Source organism: Mesoplodon bidens (assembly GCF_964165515.1).
Source record: "Mesoplodon bidens genome assembly, chromosome: 10".
Classification (NCBI taxonomy): Eukaryota; Metazoa; Chordata; class Mammalia; order Artiodactyla; family Ziphiidae; genus Mesoplodon; species Mesoplodon bidens.
Window position 1 is genome coordinate 5,460,290 of NC_138172.1, and position 19,735 is coordinate 5,480,024.

At 42.7% G+C, this 19,735-nt stretch overlaps 1 protein-coding gene across 1 annotated transcript in view; it reads right to left on the reverse strand.

Annotated features, from left to right (window-relative positions):
* Positions 1-309: 309 nt before the first annotated feature.
* The window catches only part of PPARG (peroxisome proliferator activated receptor gamma), a 131,724-nt gene continuing 112,298 nt past the window's right edge, over positions 310-19,735 (reverse strand). The window contains exons 7-8 of the mRNA XM_081246425.1: positions 18,005-18,455; positions 310-732 (exon numbers count right to left, since the gene is read on the reverse strand). Of these exons, the coding sequence (XP_081102551.1) occupies positions 485-732; positions 18,005-18,455 (699 nt within the window). The 3' untranslated portion in view covers positions 310-484. The remainder of the gene's footprint in view (positions 733-18,004; positions 18,456-19,735) is intronic.

The following is a 19,735-nucleotide window of genomic DNA, read 5'->3' on the forward strand; positions in this document are numbered from 1 at the left end:
TTCTGGGTTAAGAAACACATGCTCTGAGCAGTTTTTGGTCCTGAAGTTCCATTCTTAGTTGTGATTTTTAAAGCAGATAGAAGGTTCAGAAAAGTTGTAAATTGAGTATAAAAAATTATTCGACTGAGAATGAAAACTGATCAGCAATTCCATTCATAGTGTTTCACATGTGTAAGAAAGGAAGGAAAAAGAAAAGGAAGAGGGAGGAGATAAAAGGAAAAAAAGCCTGGAGGGTGGAGTGGGGGACACAGCAGACTCAGTCTTCAAATACAACAGCAATTTCATGATGTAATAATTTTTAATATTAAAAGTAAATTGTAAATGTATCTTTATAAACAATATGCATAAAATAGATCTATTATTCTAAAACCTTTTCTTTTTCAAATGCATTTTCACAGTAATTTTTTAGGTGTCAGATTTTTCCCTCAAAATAATAGTGCAATTGGAAGAAGGAAAATGTTGTCAGTGAACTCGGACTTCTCTGCTAATACAAGTCCTTGTATATTTCCTGTAGGAGCGGGTGAAGACTCATGTCCGTCTCTGTTTTCTTTATTACTTGCAAGAGCTGCACATGTTCTGTCACAATCTGTCTGAGGTCTGTCATTTTCTGGAGCAACTTGGCAAAGAGCTGAGAGGACTCGGGGTGGTTCAGCTTGAGCTGCAGCTCCAAGGCTTGCAGCAAGTTGTCTTGTATGTCCTCAATGGGCTTCACATTCAGCAAACCGGGGCGGTCTGGGGGAGCAGAAATGGAAGACAGAACAGCAGGTTCAGTTACAAAATTCTCTGGCTCCACATCTGAGGCATATTCAGCCAAACAACTCACTTTTTGTTGGTTTTGCTTTGGTTCTAAAATAGGGTATGGAGGAAGGGAAAGCAGATAGTGGGCAAGAACTGCATACAAGGAGAATGGAATGAAAACCAAGACTATCAGAGCTCTTTCCAGGGCCGTTCTCTTCCTGGCCAAGACGAAATCTGTGTGACCAGTTGACAGAAGAGGGTGGCAAGGCAATCGTCTCACCAGACGGGGGACTCTTCTGCTGGCATGTTTCTACTCACTCAGAAATCTCATTTTCAACTTCTGTTCCTTCCTGATGAGTCTGTGTTTTATAACCTCTACTTACTTTCTTACCACTACTTTAAACACACTTTTAACACAGACTTTGTCGTCTTTCTGCTTAATATAGCTCATGCATTTTCGAAGAGACAAGACATAGTTTTCAAATACTGTTACACTTGGGAAGGATAGACCAGATTTTAACATAGGCTTCTTCTGATTAGTGAGGTTGCAGGTAATTTTCACTTTCTTCTTTATACTTTTCCTTATTTGAACTTTTAAATGGCAAGCTTAAATTACTTTTAAGTTTTTAATGTTTTTGCTTCATGTAGATCTTTTTAGATTCAACCTTAAATACTTTCTAGTGTTCTTCTTTACTTTTACTTCTTTACTTTCTTGTATTCTATACTTCTTTTTCATTACATTTTCTAATGTATCCCTGCTGATGTTTAGAAAAAAATGATTGGCTTTGTTATATTGAATCTATTCCAATTTCACTCTTGTCAATTCAAATAGTTTTTATCATGGATTAAAAAAAATTTTTGGACAGACAATTTCATCTGCAAATAATCATAGTTTTATTTATTTCTTCTTTTCCAGTGTTTATAGTTCTCATTTCTTTTTCTTGCCATACTGCATTGGCTAATGTCTCTAGTATGGTATTAAATAATAGTAGTGTTGGGAGGCATTCTTGTTTTATTCCTAACCTTGAAGGAAATGCTTCTAATGGTTTACCACAAGTATGATGTTTACTGGATTATGGTGGATAGGTTTTTCTCCTGGCTCTCCAATAGTTTTAAAGTGTTTAATTTGTTTTAGTCAGGAATGTTGTTGCATTTCATCAAATGTTTTAAAGTTTTTCTACCTAGAGTGATGACCATATGGTTTTATCTTAATCTAGTGTAGTGAATTACTTGAATAGATTTTCTTATACTCTTGCATTTGTTTGCTAATATTTTATTTAGGGCTTTTAAATCTGTGAGATTGGTCCAGAGTCTTTTTGTGTGTGTGTGCTAGCTACCTTTTGCCTCTTTTGGTAATAAATGTTAACTAGTCTTATAGACTGAGTTGAGAAGTTTTCCTTCTGTTTCTATGTAGTCATGATCTATTCCTTGATGGTTTCTTGGAATTTATTTGCAGAACCATCTGAGCCTGGTGGTAAATCTTTGACTATCTTTAATTTTCCTCCTATAGTTTTTAATTTATTCAGGTTTTCTACTACTTATAAAGGAAAATTTTAGTAATTTATATTGGAATAAAGTTGCACATAATATTCTCTTAGAATCTGAATCTCTTTTATTATTTTTATATATACCTCCTTTAACTGAATGCTTTTTATTTGTGTATTGTCTCACTTAAAAATTTGACTTGCCAAAGGTTTATGTATTTTTTGCTTTTTAAAAAAGCACAACTCCTGGTTTTACTGATCAACTCTGTTTTTGAAAATTGCCTTTTGTTTTCAATTTAGCTAATTCATTCTTTTAACTTTCTTTAGGTTTTTTTTTTTTTTTTCCTCTTTTTCTCATTTCTTGGGTTGAATGCTTAATTCATTTAGTTTCAGTATTTCTTAATTTCTGATAGATGAGTTTAAGGCTCTAAAATTTCCTCTGAGTGTCACTTCTGTTTCACCCCATAGCTTTGGTAAATCATACTCTCACAGTTCTTTTCTAAATAGTCTGTTTTACTATTTTGATTTCACTTTTAATCTAAGAGTTATATAGAGACATGTTTTTAGATTTCCAAGTGGAAAGTCTGAGTGTTTGTTTTTGTTTTTTCTAATTTCTAAGTTTGGTTAGAATATACGGTTTTCTCATTAAGGCTCAGCAGAGGGGCACAGAGATTATGTATGACATTCAGGTCACTCACTTGATACCTTGTACTGATTCCAAATTTTAGCTCTTGAAGGCCAATCACCCTCTTTTTCTCATTTTAACTCTTCTCCCCTTCACTGTAAACTAAAGCACTGTATAAAAGTTTTTACTTCCCTTTTTAATGTTCCTCATTGTCTTGCCTCCGTTTATCATTGTGCCTTTGCTTAAGCCCTTTCCACACCAAGTCCCTCAAACATCCTACATTCTGTCATAACTGTGCTTAGGCACGTTCTGTTCCTCCTGCTGGGAGCAGTCTCACCTTCCCTCCAACCATCCTACTGATTTCAGCCTACTCTTCAAAATCTAGCCCGTGTCCTTATGTCCTGGAGCCTTCCTGGAGATCACCCCTTCCTTGCCCCTGTTCTTCCAATCCCCTTTCTCTGGTCCTCATAGCATTCTACAAACACCTCAATTGCTACTATCCTAGTAGATTACATTTATTGAGTGGTTATCATTTCCCAAAACTCGTACTGAGGGCTTTATATACAATATATCATTTAAGCTCCACCATAACTCCATGAGGTCAGTGCTTTAAGGAGGGGAAAATGAAGATTTAGAGAAAGGAGTTAGATCCTGCCCAAGATCTGCCACTTGCTAGTAAACAGCACTGCTGAAAGTTGAATCTGATTCCGAATGCTACACTCTTAACTCTTATTTCCTTGTACTATAGGTACTGATTTTCTTGTTTATCTCCCCTACTTGGCCACGAGAGATCAGAGGGCAGAGACTATGTCTTGATCATCTCTGAGGCTCCAGTGGAAACACAGGAAGCACTCAGCTGGCTGAGTTTATGAGTGAGAAGGCTGTTCTAGCCAAGAGTCCTGAATTGAAAAGTACAGTTCTTCTGGTTGGTGAACAAGCCTAAAGGCAGGATCAATGCACAAAGAAGAAGTCTCCGGAAATAGCGTTTTCCTGTATTTAGTAAACTCGAGCAACCTTTAGCCGCTGAGATGAGACACAGGAGACCAAGGTGAGAACGGTCTCAGGTGGGCTTTTCGGAACTCTAAACATGCTCTTAAATTTTTTTTCTTTTTTCTTATTTTAAATTACAGACAGAAAGTTACCTGTAGTTTGATTTTCTCCCCTCAACTTCTCTAACATCTCCCATTGACCGGAGTAATTTTTTTTTTTTTTTTTAATTTCAGCACTTAATTTTGGAAACATTAGCAAGAATCTCAGCTTCTGAGAATGAAACAGATGATTTAGTCCTGGCCTAGAGAATCACACCCCTGGAGGAGTTGTCCTTTCTCACAGTTGCTATGCAATAATGAAACCCCCTGACACTTCAAGGAAAACCAGATCCTGGATTGGTGCCTTGGGTTTAATAGTTGCCGATCCTCCCCCTGAACAGACGTGCCAGATTTCAAAGGCCTGGACTGGACAGCAAATGCATGTGCGTTGGCAGTGGCAGCATTTTGTGTCGAGGCGTCGGTGCACACCCTTGTGCAGACCCTCTGCTCACTGAGGCCCTGGCCCCTCAGAGCCTTTTCTCCTTCCTCCTTCCTCTAGAGCAGCATCCGTGGGGTCTGAACTTCTGCAGAAGAGATTATGTTAATCTACTAGGTTTCATTTATCGTGACAGTTCAAACGAGCAAACCCTCAAATGCAGCTGATCGGGCTCGCTGGAAACACTTGGCTGCCGTGCAGTACAATGGAACTGTTCCCTCTAGGAGTGGAGAAGGGTCTGCTTTGGATTTTCAAACCTCTCTTTGGCAAGTTATTTTTTATGATGTGACAGATGAAGTTTGGCGGAAGTTCTGTGGCCACTGATTTATCTTTTCTCTGGTGACAAGTGAGATCATTTACAGATCTGTCCCACTGTCGCCCCTACTGAGCCTCCGTCAAGGCAAGAATGGAGGGCAGGCGAGCAGGAAAGTGGTCGCTCTACCTTTAGGTCTCTCACTAACCAGTTCTGTGACCTTGGGCAAACGGATCAAGTTCACGGCGCCTCAACTTTCTCCTCTGTAAACGAAGAGGATTGCATTAGAGAGGTGATCTCTAAGACCCTAGTTCAAAAGTTGTACGCTCCATTCTTATTTGTGATTCCCTTTACAAAAGTCACATAATGAAACAGGGGAAATGAACTCAAAATCTAAATAGAAAAGTATATCAACAGGCTTACACGTTAAACTTAAAACATTTGGCTTATTTAAAAAGCAAGAAAGCTTCCTTTGGTCTTAAGCACGCCCTAGGGTCAAGGGCAAAAGGGATTTGTCAGGGCTGTCCCCACCCTTTACCCTCCAGTCAGCTCCAAGGCCTTCCCTGCTTCCCCTGCCTGTCTTTCTCTTTCCACTTTCCTTCTACTCACACTTGAACACTTACTGAGCTAAGCTGGGCACCACAAATGTGCCACAGGAATCTGTCTAAAGACCTAGCCGTCCTGGGTCCCTTCTCTTCCTTCTCCCTTTCCCATTGGCCCAGGGCCTGCGAAGGTATTGTTCTTAGAAGGCTGGTCTGAGGTCCTCTCCCTACACCTTGCTGAGGGTTAGAGTTGGGGTCTGGAATAGGATCAGGGTCAAGGGACCTCCTTCATTGGCCCTAGGTTGCCTAGAAAGCCCTTTTGGGAAAGTGCGTGCTGACTCAGGCTCCAGGACCCAACACTCGAGGAAGCTGGAGTCAATTACCGGTTCCTTACTCCCCAGGCTGCAAAGAATTGGGAAAGAAACCTTTCCGGTCCCCATCGTGCAGCGCTGGAATTGATTAGAGAGCACTGTTGATTGTGGGCAAATCTACAAAGCTCCCATCTTATCCAGATCTGGTTCTGTTAAGTGAAGAGCTTATCTGAAGCAGATTCAAATTCTCTGGACCCTCCTGGGATCTGCCCACCTGGGCCAGGCATTTCCCTAGACCAGATTTTCTCAGGAGGGGTCTCAGTTAGGGAACCAGATGGCCACAGCGGCATCTCCTGAAGGAGATGCAGAAAAACCAAAGCGCATGGTATTGTTTCTTTTCTAGTTGCTGCTGTCATGCTGTTCCCAGTTTTTTCCTATTGGATTTCTTTCTGATGGAGACAAATCTGAAAAGGATTGTACCCAGGGCATTTAGGAAAAAGAAGTCTGATAGCTGGGCAGCTGTAAATTGATCCGAAGGCAATGAAAGAACTTAGCTCAGGTGTGGGCTGAAACTGAAGGGGGTGGAGCTCCTTCGGGAGCTCACACTTTGCATTTCACTTCCTTTTACTCTTGCTCCCCAATTTCCTTTATTCTATTGCTTCCTAAGTTCACAGATGTGTTAAAAAGAGGAGTGGATTTGGAAACTGAAGACTTGATCTCATCTCTTCTCCACTTAGCTTCCATGTGACTTTGGACAAGTCATCTTATCTTTCTGGGTTTTGGCTGAATTTTCAAGGCAACGGTGGTGTTTCTTTCCTAAGGTCATGGTTAGAAGGAGTCAGGTAAAGGAGCTTTGTAACATTTTACTGTCCTCTGTGTTTGTTCAGACAGAGGCAGTTTCCACAGGAATGGGGTCCGAAGCGTAAACAGGGGTGGGGTGGCATGTGTGCAATTGGGAAATGGGAGGTTTCTGAGCTGTTATTTGTAGAGCGTAAGTTCAGGAGCATGAGAAAATGATTCCTGATGCAGATACACATTTGGGGTTTGGGGCAAGTTCTCATTCTTGTAGTTGAACACATGTAAGCAGGACTGAGGACAATAATGAAACAGAGAAGCCCCCGAGCTGATATTCACTTCTTCCTTAGAGACGGTGTTAGGGATTCTGCGGTCCTTTCCTGGTCTAACCGTCAGGATCATGGGGATCATGAGGCGAAACTCTGAATTCACCCAAGTTTGTCTTTGGTAAACTGGTCTGGCCTGTAGCAATTCCCTCCCACCATCCTACCGCTAAGAGAAAATAACCTAAGAAAGTTTCCCATGTTCTTTTCATATTTAAATTTGAACCGGGGCTTGACCGAGTGCGGGCTTGATTCTCAACTCTGCCTCCACGCTGAAACCATCTGGGGAAATTAAAAACACGCAAACTAATACCTGGGTCCCATCTTGAGAGACTCCGATTGACTTGGCCTCAGGTATGACCGCCAATGTTCCTAAAAGCTTTCAGGCGATTCTAATGGGAAGCTGAGAGCAAACACCACTGGTGTAGTGAGAAGCAGTTGGAATGTCAACCTGAAAACTTACTTGCTGGGTAATCTCGGGCGAGTTCCTTAACCTCTCTGTACCTTGGTTTCCTCATTTAAAAGATGGAGACATGACAGTAATCTAGCTCGCAGTGTTGTCGAGAGGATGAAATGAGTTACTAGATGGAAGGTGCTCAGAGCAGCGTCTGACACATGGGAAGTTAGCTATTTCTATTCACACTAGTGTAACAGTACAGTCCAACGTGCCTCTTTTCTTTCTTACCTTTCTCCTCCTCTCATTTCTGCGATGCTCTTGGGTCTTCTCTGTATCTTTCCTATTCTTTTGCCCTTAATTGCTCCCTTCTTCTCCACCCCGCCTTCTAGATGCTTTTCCCTTTCCACTCATGGGACTGCACCTTGCTGGGGATGTGGTGTCTAGAATCCTAGCAAGGCCAGCCTAAATTAATCAGAAGTGTGAACAATGGATGATTTGGGGAGAAATGTGGTTGATGGCTGCTATCAGGGAAAGGGAACAACAGAACAGAGATCTTGTACCGAACAGATGAAGATCATCGGTGACAAGCATGTCTGCCGTGAACGCACGTGTGGCTAGTGGAGTCCTTCCCTCTGAAGTGGTCCCCGTTCTAACATATCCCTGTTAAACAACAGTTAAATAAATGCTTTCTCTGTCTGTGTCCAAATGACAACCGCAAAATGACACAGCAACAACACGTACGATTTGGCTAGGATGGAGGGCGCGGGTGACCACCACCAAAATGAAACCAAGCCCAGGCAGTATTTTCTTTTATCTGCCCATTAAATAGCAATTGCACACCAAGTCCCCCCACCTCAAATGCTCAACTACCACCTCCAAAAGCCACCTCCCCAACTACAGCACAGAACACAAAAGTATCTGGTAACAAGGTGGGCAGCGCTTTCCTCTCTGCCGCGTTCAGAGCTCGTTTCATCTCTCAATGGCACCTGCCGTGAACGGAGCGTGGGGCCTGCTTTATTTTCAGCTCTTTGAGAATGGAAACAGGATCGGAGACTTCCGTCCTGCCCTTGGGAAGTCTCATCTTTCCCACCTCCTTTCACCAGGGGTTTGGGTCCCCTCGTTCTGATCATTTGTGGTCACTCAAGTGAAGCTCAGCCCCATGGTTTGCTCCCCTTCTCTGTGTCCGGACCAGGGGAGCAGTGGGCTCCCCTCAAGCCGAGGGATGCAGATAAATCTCTGACCCTTCTACGTCCCACACCAGCTTTGATCAAGACTGGGAGGTAGAGGAACCAGGCTCGAGTGGAAAGATGGAGAGTGATTTTTTTCTTCACCATCAAGCCTGACACACTCATGCTCCGAATCCAGTGACTCTCCCTTGCTTCCTCAACCTCTAGAAATGCCAACGGCAAACCAAAGGGAGTCAACAAAATAAAAAGTGGCCAAGGATTTGTTCTCTGCACCTCTCCCCTCTCCCCCACATCTTCCTTTCCAACGTCTTGGAGAAGAACCTGTGATCTCAAAACATAGGCGTGATCTCCAACCTCTAAATACGACCTCTTAACACATAATGTCCCCCAAACTTACAGAATTCCCCACTGCACTCCTGCTCGTTGGTACCTCCTTCAAGGGCAGCAGGGCCCAGAGTTCTCCCCTCCCACCCCTCCCTCCCCTCCCTCCCCTCCCTCCAGTATCTCTGTCCTTTGGGGTTTTGTTCTCAATCCACAGCTAATCCCCTTAAAGTGATAGCTGATACAGGGATTAGCTGCTATCTCCTTAGGAGTATTTATATGGTACTAAGGGATTTTAAGAATGCTATTGGTGAAATTTCAAGCAATCCTCTGGCAGGATTGTGTGGAGCTACTTCAAATTATACAGTACAGGGAAGAGGGAAAATGAGCAGTTATTGTGTGCTTACCACGTCCCAGGCATTGTGCCAGAGGCTTCACAGAATGTTCTTTCATTTACTTAGGGAACTGAGAAGGAATTCAGGCTCAGGCAGGTAAATAACGGCCTGAAGTCACACATCTAGTAAGTGGTGGGGTGCGGGGTTTGGGGAGCCCAGAGGCCCCCACCGCCCCATCCTGCCTCTCCTGGTGCACCGGTGGGTGATGCGGCGGGATCCCGGGGGCGGGCGCTCTCCCCGGGAGTGCGGGGCTCCTCACCACCTGCGCCGGCCTCTGGTACCAGGGCCGCTTTCACTCTTCCTCACTGGCGGAGGATCTGTCTGAGTGCCGTGCCAGTCTGGAAGTCTGCCTGGGGTCACCCAGAGTTTAAACACACATTGTGAGAGCCCAAAATGATAAAGTGCTCCCCAAAGCGGCCCACTGACTGGCTTCCAAGATACTGGTGTGGGGACAGGAATGACTCAGCAGTTTGGCTTTCAAGCCCATGTCTGTCTCTGAGGTCAAGTACAGCGAATGATCCCAGCCTACCAGGCCTGGGGTGAGGAGGGGATTTTATCTCTGAAGCAGTCACAGATAAAGATGCTTCAGTGTTCCACAAATGACAAAAGCCTCTGTGTGTGTGCGCGCGCGCGCATGCATGCGAGTGTGTGTAGTTCAAGTTTCTCAGATGATTCTAGTGTGTTTCTCTTCTCCCTACCCACCCCCACCCCCAATTCTCTGGTTTTGAGAATTTGGGTGCCAGCTGAGAACTTACAAATATACCTCCCTCTGTCTAAACCGAGTCTGTGAGGTTATGAGAAGAGTGAACTAATGGGACATTTATAGATAACCCACACTGAGTCATTACTCAAAGCCATCCCGGCCACCTGACAGGATTTGTCCACTGGTCACGGCAGCGTAGTGGGGAGACCAGGACAGCAGGCAAAGAGAGCAGTGCCATACACCGTGCAGACACAGAGCAGGTGCCCATTCAATAGTTTTCAATTAATAAATGAAGGCAAGTACTCTCTGACACAATCATGGGCCAGATGGGAGATATGAACCATGTAATCAACACTCTTCAACTGCCCTGCTCAAGGCTCAGTCACACGAGAAATCAGATGTCTGTGTTTATTCTCAATATCACGAGAACGGTCAGAAAAACAACTTTTACCACTCAGACCCCAGCCTAAGTCTTGTCCAAAAACACTGTACGGATAAAGTAGCTGAATATTTAACTGCCACAGGAGAATGGAAGAAAGTTGGCCTCTTGTTCTTCATAGTATTACTAATGCCTCAGTTTTCAAATATTTTTGGTTTTGTCTCCCCCCCAGTTAACTAGTAAGGATGATGCCAACAGACAAAGAAGACATGGGGGCCACTGGGCTGTGGAGAATCAGAGGTCCCCTGAGCTGGAGTCTTCTCAAGAACAGCACAGGCCCACTCAGGCACGTGCCCTCTATCTTGTTCCAGAGAAGAGCTCGGCTGTCCCTTCTAACTGGTAGAAACAGTCCTGCAGTAAAATGGAAGGATGACACATGAGCTGTCACTATCCTCAAGATTCTGGAGGGCACTTAGGGATGGGGAGGGGAGACGGACACCCACAAGCCCAGAGCCCCTCCCGCTCTGTCCTGCGGATCTTTAGTGCTCTCTAAGCTGGAGGGAGAGGGGTCCCCTGTACACGAACGGGAGGAGTGACGTTGGGATGGTCTCCGAAGGGCAGGAAGAAATTAAGGTACTGGAAGGTATTGTAACAATTTTAAATTTGTCTCACAAATCTTCCTGCAGCCACTTCTCTCCATCGGAACCTGCTATAAGATGGTATCTGATTAAGCTCGGACATATTTACTTAGGTACATAAAGCTTATGGTCAGCTTCTGCAGGGAGCCTGCGAATGGGGGCTGTGCTACCGGAACAAATGGAAGAACCAGCACCAGTCTCGGCATTAACACTGGGCTCTGTTCCGTCCCAGAACAGTTCTCAAACCTGGGGTGTAATTTTGTTAGGCAGTCAGGTACAAATGGTGTCTTGAGAAGGGCTTTGGAGAGCAGGAAGTAATATCTGGACTCTAACTGGAAATTCTTGATTAAAATACTTGGAGGCAATATGGAAATGGGTAGTTTCTGATAACTGCCAAAGAACCCCAAGTCCAAGGTAAGTAACTGGGATGCTTCCACAGCTCAATACACAAAAGGCAGTGGCAGTTAAGGGCATCCGTTTTAAGGTCAGATTGGATAAGACCTTGGCCTCACCGATTAGTAGCTCTGTGACCTTGGGAAAATTGCTTAATCTCTCTAAACTTCTGTTTTCTCCATCTATAAAATGGGGATAATGAGAGACTTTCTAGAATTGCAGGGAAAATTAAACAAAGATTCAGAACACAGGTAAAGTGCTTAGCATCTACTCTGGTTCACAATGAAGTATTCAATAAATGGCAGCTATTATTATTATTAATATTTGATTACTATTCATTCAACAAGGATGTATTAGTACTTATTCTGGGCCAGGTGCTGTACTTTGATTCTATTCTAATTCCAACAAATTAAAAAGTATATATTGATGGGCTTCCCTGGTGGCGCAGTGGTTGAGAGTCCGCCTGCCGATGCAGGGGACACGGGTTCGTGCCCCGGTTCGGGAAGATCCCACATGCTGTGGAGCAGCTGGGCCCGTGAGCCATGGCCGCTGAGCCTGGCGTCCGGAGCCTGTGCTCCACAAGGGGAGAGGCCACAACAGTGAGAGGCCCACATACAGCCAAAAAAAAAAAAAAGTATATATTGATACACATATAAGTCAGGACCAAGGGTAAGAAACAGAGCTCCATGGTATTGACCTGAGAGGTCTAGGAGTTTTCCAACTGTCACAGAATATTAACTCTTCCTTGATCTGTAGATGTACATCTGTGAACAATTCCCCCTTCCTGTACCCTATGCTCCCTGCCCACTCAACAGCAGAAACGCACAGGATCGCTCCAAGAGCAGCTGTCCGAAATCGCTTCACAGAGCAAGAACACGGCCGGGACGGCTGGAAACGGGAGGAATTGCTATATAGGAGGTTTGTATAACCCAGCCAGACCCAAGAGGGTAAATGAGGAGGCTGGATGACTTGCCATCTGTGACTGCTGCACCAATATTTACAGCTTCTCTGTCATTAGGATGGCGATGACAATCGGCCTCGAGAAATATATTGTAAAATCCAGTGAATTTCCTCCCCATATCTTGGAAGTTTGGGAAGAACTGTAATGGATTCCAAACTGTTTTGAATTAACAGAAAGAGCTTTTTCCTGTTTTTCCTGTTGCCGAGTTCCAGCTGGAACCCTCCTAAGCTTTTCTCCAGCAAACAGCCAACGCCCAAGGGGGCAAAGTGTCCAGTGGAGTGTCCTGGGGCTTGTCAGCTTTATTGAGCTTTCTACTTGGCCTTGGTTGCTGGTGGGTTTGAGGAGTTTGCTGGTGTGGCTGGCGTGAGGCTGTGGCGCCAGCTGCAAGCATGCCCTTGCTGGAGGCAGTGTGATTACGCTTGACGCCACCCGTCCAGCCGGTGAGACCAGAGGGGGCAAGGGAAGTTCTTCCCTTATCACCACTCCCAAGGAAGCTGTGCTTCTGGACTCTGGGCCAGACCTTCAGGAGAGCAGTGACGGGACCACAGGTTGGGGCCACCAACACCCTGAGGGAGTTGACCGCATCCGCCAGCCAGGTGGCAGAAGAGACACTGGGAGGTGACAGTGAGGACACCTGGGTTTCCCTCCTAGCACTGCTGCTCACTAGTTGTCAGCTCACCTAAGTCTATGACTCTCTCTTCTCTTTCTATGGAATAAGAATGAAAATACAGGAGAATTGTCAGGATCTAATGAGAGAATGAAAGGGACAAAGTGCTGTCCTTTGGTTCTGGAATATTGTTCTTTTTAGTCTCATTCTTCTTGCCTGAAGCTCGGAGGAGAAAGAGGGAGAGAGGAGAAAACCTTGAGAAAACCTAGGTCATCTTCCTCAGCAAGTGGTTTGCGACCTGAATACATAGTAGAAATGCTGAACACCAGGCCAATCTAAGGACCAAATCTAACAGCATCAGCGGTTTCTAGGACTGAAGCTGAGTGACAGTGATCTTTACGACTGCAACTCCAGTTTTCTCAGCAAACACTTAGTTGGGTCAAATCAGGTACTTTCATCCAAAAATCCCCTTTGGGTCCTCTGGGGATCCCCCGCCCTTAATCTCCCCAATCCCTCACACCCCACTCTTACATAATGCCCATCTCCCCATCTTCCCTTCAGTCTAGGTTCATAGCCTTGACCAGAATGAAACTCTTCTGTGATTCTAAGGCCAGCTTAGAAGAAGGTCACTGGGATCCCTGCCCAAAGTGCTTCTCTCTCAAGTCACTAAAGCTATCTGTAGCCTTCAGAATAAACTGCAGAGGAGAAAATAATCCCTCTTGCTAAGAATAAGCAGGATCAGAAATTTGTTTACGGCATCAAACCTTCTTGCTTGCACAGATGTTTTCCCTTTCAGGAAAACCCAGGACGGGAATTGAGAAATTACATGTTGTACAACAAATTATATGTTGTACTCCAATAAACCAAAATCTGGGATGTTGGTTTCACCATCTATAGATGACTGGGACACTGATCCCCCTTGGAACACAGTCTCTGGATTGGAAATGACTGGAGTAGTTCTTTCTCTGGCCTCTACCCAACCAGCTTCTCTGGATAAAGAAGGGAATCAAATTCCTTGGTGTTGAACAAACACGGGGTCCAGTTTATTCATTCTTATCTAGTGCCCATAGGTTGGCTTCATCTACAAAAGCAAACTTTGATCAGGGAAGGATGTGCCTTTTGTGATATGGGAACTAGTCAATGGTAAGTTCTGTTTTTATTTTTAAAGGAAGTCTCAAATGATTCACAGGGTTTTCTTCTCATTATAACCACAGATATAAGATTTTAAGAATGTATGAATGGCAGCTACCTTCAGATTTCTTTCACTGTTGTGAGGATCTAATGAAATCTGGATATTGGCTACTGTGAAGACAGTCTGGGAAACGCTAAGAGAAACTTGTTTATACAGCATCAACATTTAAATGATACCGTTTTTAATTTTCATAATTGAAAGCCAAAGTCTGCAGTATCTATTAAATTGAATAAGTTATTCTCAGAGCTATTTTTGACCAATTTAGAAAAATTTTAAAGGTCTAACTGAATCACTGATTTTCAAATAATCTAGCTTGTGTGTTATGGGCAGTATATGGCATTTTTCTAGATGAAATCATACCGTTGTCTTATATGCCCATAAAACAACATTGCTCAAGTTCAAAAAGCCCTGATTTAGCATGATTATTTCTTGTCTGACCTTTCCTGGATAGAAACTAAGTATCTTTGAACAGCTTATTTCAAATGCCTCCCTTATTATCTGTGGTAGGAATATAAACTGGTACAAACTACACGGAAAAACCATCTGGCAATAATGAAACAAAAGACTTAAAAATGTTCATAGCCGGGCTTCCTTGGTGGCGAAGTGGTTGAGAATCCGCCTGCCAATGCAAGGGACACAGGTTCGAGCCCTGGTCCGGGAAGATCCCACATGCCGCGGAGCAACTAGGCCCGTGAGCCACAACTACTGAGCCTGCGCGTCTGGAGCCTGTGCTCCGCAACAAGAGAGGCCGTGATAGTGAGAGGCCCATGCAGCGCAATGAAGAGTGGCCCCCGCTTGCCACAACTAGAGAAAGCCCTTGCACAGAAACGAAGACCCAACACAGCCAAAATAACTAAATAAATTACTAAACTCCTACCCCCAACATCAAAAAAAAAAAAAGAGTATGAGGTTCCACTCATTAAAAAAAAAAAAAAAAAAAAAAAAAATGTTCATAGCCATCTACCCAGCAATTCTACTTCTGGTAATTTAGAATGAGAAAATAATCTGAAATGTTAACAGAAATTTACACATAAGAAGAATCACTCCAGTGGAATTTAGAACACATTTCCCATAATTTTTTATATTCTTCTCTATAGGTTCTTACAACAAATTATAAGCAACCCAAACATAAATAGGAAGATAATTTAGTGTGTGATGGTCTTTTACAAAATGAAATACGTTATAGTCATTAAAAATGGCAGCATATACTAGAGAAATGCAAATCAAAACTACAATGAGGTATCACCTCACACCAGTCAGAATGGCCATCATTAAAAAGTCCACAAATAACAAATGCTGGAGGGGGCGTGGAGAAAAGGGAACCCTCCTACACTGTTGGTGGGAATGTAAATTGGTGCAGCAGCTATGGAGAACAGTATGGAGGTTCCTCAAAAAATTAAAAATAGAGTTGCCATATGATCCAGCAATCCCACTACAGGGCGTATATCCAGACAAAACTATAATTCAAAAAGGTACATGTACCCTTATGTTCATAACAGCACTATTCACAATAGCCAAGACATGGGAACAATCTAAATGTCCATCAACAGATGAATGGATAAAGAAGATGAGGTGTGTGTGTGTGCGTGTGTGTATACACACGCACACACATACACACACAACAGAATACTACTCAGCCATAAAAAAGAATGAAATAATGCCATTTGCAGCAACATGGATCCAACTAGAGATTACCATGCTAAGTGAGTTAAGTCAAAAAGACAAAGACAAATACCATATAATATCACTTATATGTGGAATCTAAAATATGACACATATGAACCTATCTATGAACTAGAAACAGACTCACGGACATAGAGAACAGACTTGTGGTTGCCAAGGGGGAGCAGAGGTGGGGGAGGGGTGGAGTGGGAGGTTGGGATTAGCAGATGTAAGCTATTATATATAGAATGGATAAACAGTAAGTTCCTACTGTATAGCACAGGGAATCATGTTCAATATCCTGTGATAAACCATGATGGAAAAGAACACAAAAAAGGAATGTATATCTGTATAACTGTATCACTTTGACAGCAGAAATTAACACAACACTGTAAATCAACTATGCTTCAATTAAAAAAATTTTTTAAATGGTAGCATATATATATATATTGTATATATGCTAGCACATACATAGAAACTTCTTGGTAAGGGGAAATAGGATTCTCTTAATCCTATTTTATTCTGAGGATAGAGAGCTTTACTTTTCACTTACACCTTTCTGTACTCTGAATTATAAAATGACCATATATTACTTTTATTTTTAAAATTAATAAAAATATTAATAAAGAGCATTAGTGGCATGAGAAAATGATTAAGTGAAAAAAGGAATATAAACATGGTATGTATAGTATGATTAGGAAAAATCTTAGAAATATATCGCATGTTAATAATTATATTTCCAACTTTCAATAAAAATAAAATGTGCCTTAAAATATTAGCTAGTTAAACAATACCAACTTGTTTTCTAATCTGGTTTTCCAAAATTGAATCTTTTTCTCCCAGTGGACCTCAAATTAACTGGAATCTCATTCTTCTTTGCTGAATTAATCACAGATCCCAGATGATCAAGGGTCAATTTGTTTAAGAAGTAGATACCGTCAAGATATCAAAACATGTTGGATAGTGTATTTTTGTTACATTGAACATAACACAATAAAGGGGTGCTGCTGCAGAGTTAACTTGCGCTGTGTTGTTATCTATATGCACCCTAGTCATGTAAAGGGCAGTATCAGTGTAGACTCTGGAGCCAGACTGCCTTGGTTCATCATCCTGGCTCCATCTTTGCTGCCTGAGTAATCCTGGGCAAGTGACTGAACCTTTCAGTGCTTTAGTTTCCTTGTTTGCAAAATGGTACTTACCTTACTGGGGTTGTGAGAATTAAATGAATGTGTGTGAAGCGGCTAGAACACTTCCTGCACACAGTAAGTACTTAATAAGTGTTTGCTACTATTATCATTACTAATACACCATGCACCTGATTTCAGAAACATTCTGCGCTGGAGTAGTTGGATAACAAAGGACTGCTCTTTGTAACATGCTGTCTAGTTACACACAGCTTACATCTATAGGACCACTGTCCCCTACACATCAGTTTTCACGCACAGAGGATATTCTGTAGAGTACACACAAAAAGCTCGCCTGAAGTCCATTTCAGTAATGAAAACCGGTCACTTGAAAACAATCTTGATATTAAAGAGATGACACTAAAACTTTCTTCTACTCAAGTTGGAAACGTGGAAGGCCAATGAAACTAGGATTTAGTATAAAACCTGGCTGTCGGAGTTGGTTAGTTAGATCATGTCCTTGCAAGGCCAAAAGTACAATGACTGGCTAAACAACTCAGTTTATTTCTCTGCTGGGTATTCTTTGGTTCAGACTGCATTCTTTTTTTTTTGCTTTTTTTTTTTTTTTTGTTTTTGCGGTACGCGGGCCTCTCACTGTTGTGGCCTCTCCCATTGCGGAGCACAGGCTCCGGACGCGCAGTCTCAGCGGCTATGGCTCACGGGCCCAGCCGCTCTGCAGCATGTGGGATCTTCCCGAACCAGGGCACGAACCCGTGTCCCCTGCATCTGCAGGCGGACTCTCAACCACTGCGCCACCAGGGAAGCCCCAGACTGCATTCTTAATCGCAGCCAACAACCTCACAAAGGTACTTCAAAGGGAGCCAACAGAGGACTCTACACAGGAGAGGAGACAGGGCTCAGTAAATGTGTGTTCCTTGACTGCTGACCCTGGGAAAGCAATTCAAAGTAACACCTCACTGATGCTGGGGCCAGACCATAATTTGATCACAAACACAGTGGTGCTTTCTCTATGTCAAGTGAGCACTGTCTTACAAAGTTATATATGTCATTACTTAAATGGAGAATAGATTGGCCTTCTGGAAAGGAAAGGAAAAAGACAAGGAAAAAGAAAATAAAGAGGAAAAAAAGCAGACAAGGGCATTTGTCTTCCATGTTTGGATTTGACTAGAAAAAATATTTTGAAGAAGAAAAGAAAAGTACCTGAGTTACCCACAGCCTTCAAACAGGAAGTCAACAATATTCTTTCTCGGTATGTCACATAGGTAGTTACACTCCCATGGCATCATACCATTGGCATTTTCCATATGAAAAGTGTGGTAAGTGCAGAGAGAAAAGACACACAGCCTAACACTAAGGAAAGTCCAAATTATTTCAGCCAACCCACCACCACGCCACCCTCTTTCACGGAAGATCCAAAGAAGCAGCTTACCTCCACTAAGAATAATGACAGCTATAAATATTGCCAAGTCGCTGTCATCTAATTCCAGTGCATTGAACTTCACAGCAAACTCGAACTTGGGCTCCATAAAGTCACCAAAGGGCTTTCGCAGGCTCTTTAAAAACTCCCTCGTCATGAATCCTTGGCCCTCGGATATGAGAACCCCATCTTTATTCATCAAGGAGGCCAGCATCGTGTAAATGATCTCATGGACGCCATATTTTAGGAGAGTTACTTGGTCATTCAAGTCAAGATTTACAAACCCAGGAATACTCTTGGCATACTCTGTGATCTCCTGCACAGCTTCCACGGAACGGAACTGACACCCCTGAAAGATGCGGATGGCCACTTCTTTGCTTGGCTCCTGCAAGGGGGTGATGTGCTTGAACTTGATTTTATCTTCTCCCATCATTAAGGAATTCATGTCATAGATAACAAACGGCTGCAAAGAAAAAAGGGAGAAAATGGCTGAGTTGGAGATTTCTAATTCAGTCAACACCACCCCAGGTTCTTTATGTACACTTGCTTTGCTAACTAAAATCTTTAAAGTCTAAAACACTTAATTAATAATGAGAAAATACTCATGTCTTGATTAATCCTCCAAATTGTCTTCTGGGACTAAACATATTTCACTAATATTGGCCGCCCTTTCCTTCCACTTATACTGCAACACCTTACCTGTGACTGGCTAATAGCTCCAATTTCTGTTCTTTGGAGGGTCTTTGTTGTTGATTATTCAAACGATATGAAATCTACTGTTTATTTTGGCTTTCAATGGTGTATGTTTTTAAACTTCTTTCAATAAAAAAATTATTTCAGCAACTCAGGGTTGAACAGACCCACTTGGACATAAAGTAATCTTGCAATTATAGATTAAATCTACTCAGATCTTGAAAGAAACACAGTGTGCATGTAAACTACACTTAACTATAAGAAAAATCAGTCTGAAAGCAGATTAAAAATCCTGAGCCAAGAAAATGTGTTTCATTTTTTTTAATGCTCTGGAAGCAATCTGTTTCAGAAAGAGCAGCTGTGTAAGGCCTGTGGGTAAAAGCTGCAAAAGTGTCAAATTAAAAAACTTATTTTTCAAAGTATGTGTCCTTAAGGGTCAAGAATCAATAAAACACGTTTATCAGTTACTCAGGTTTGCAGTAGGCTGCTTTCAAAAGCACTGTTGTGTTAGTCATAGATGATCTTTCTCTTTCATTTCCTCATATAGCATTAGCCAAAGGTTTGTGGCCTGTGTGAAATTCTCAAGGCTACTCTGAATGAGAAGCGGCTACACTTTATATACACAGTGGATCTACTGAGCTCCATAAGGAGTTACCCCTAATAAGACTTGAGGGTATCTGGGTTCCAGCTTTGGTTCTGCAGTTAACTACGTGACTTTAGAAAAGTCATTTATCTTTCCTAGGCCTCAAATTTCTCAACTGAGGGGAGTGGATTGCATCGGAAGTTTCCATCTCTTCTCTTGAGGATATGCTCGTTGCATTTCTCAGATGTAGTGTCTGTGATGTATGCGTGTATGTGTATCTGTGTGAGTGTGCATGCATACTACATGTCCACTGAACATGAAGTCTTTGATGTACTAAAAATAAAGTTTCTTTTGAGCAGAGAGGCTGAGAATTCTCTCCTCGTTGGCAAGAGGAAGCAGATGAAGTTAGTGCCAGCAGTAGCCAGCTTCAAGACCCACTGGTTCAGAGAATCTGACTATTAATCTCT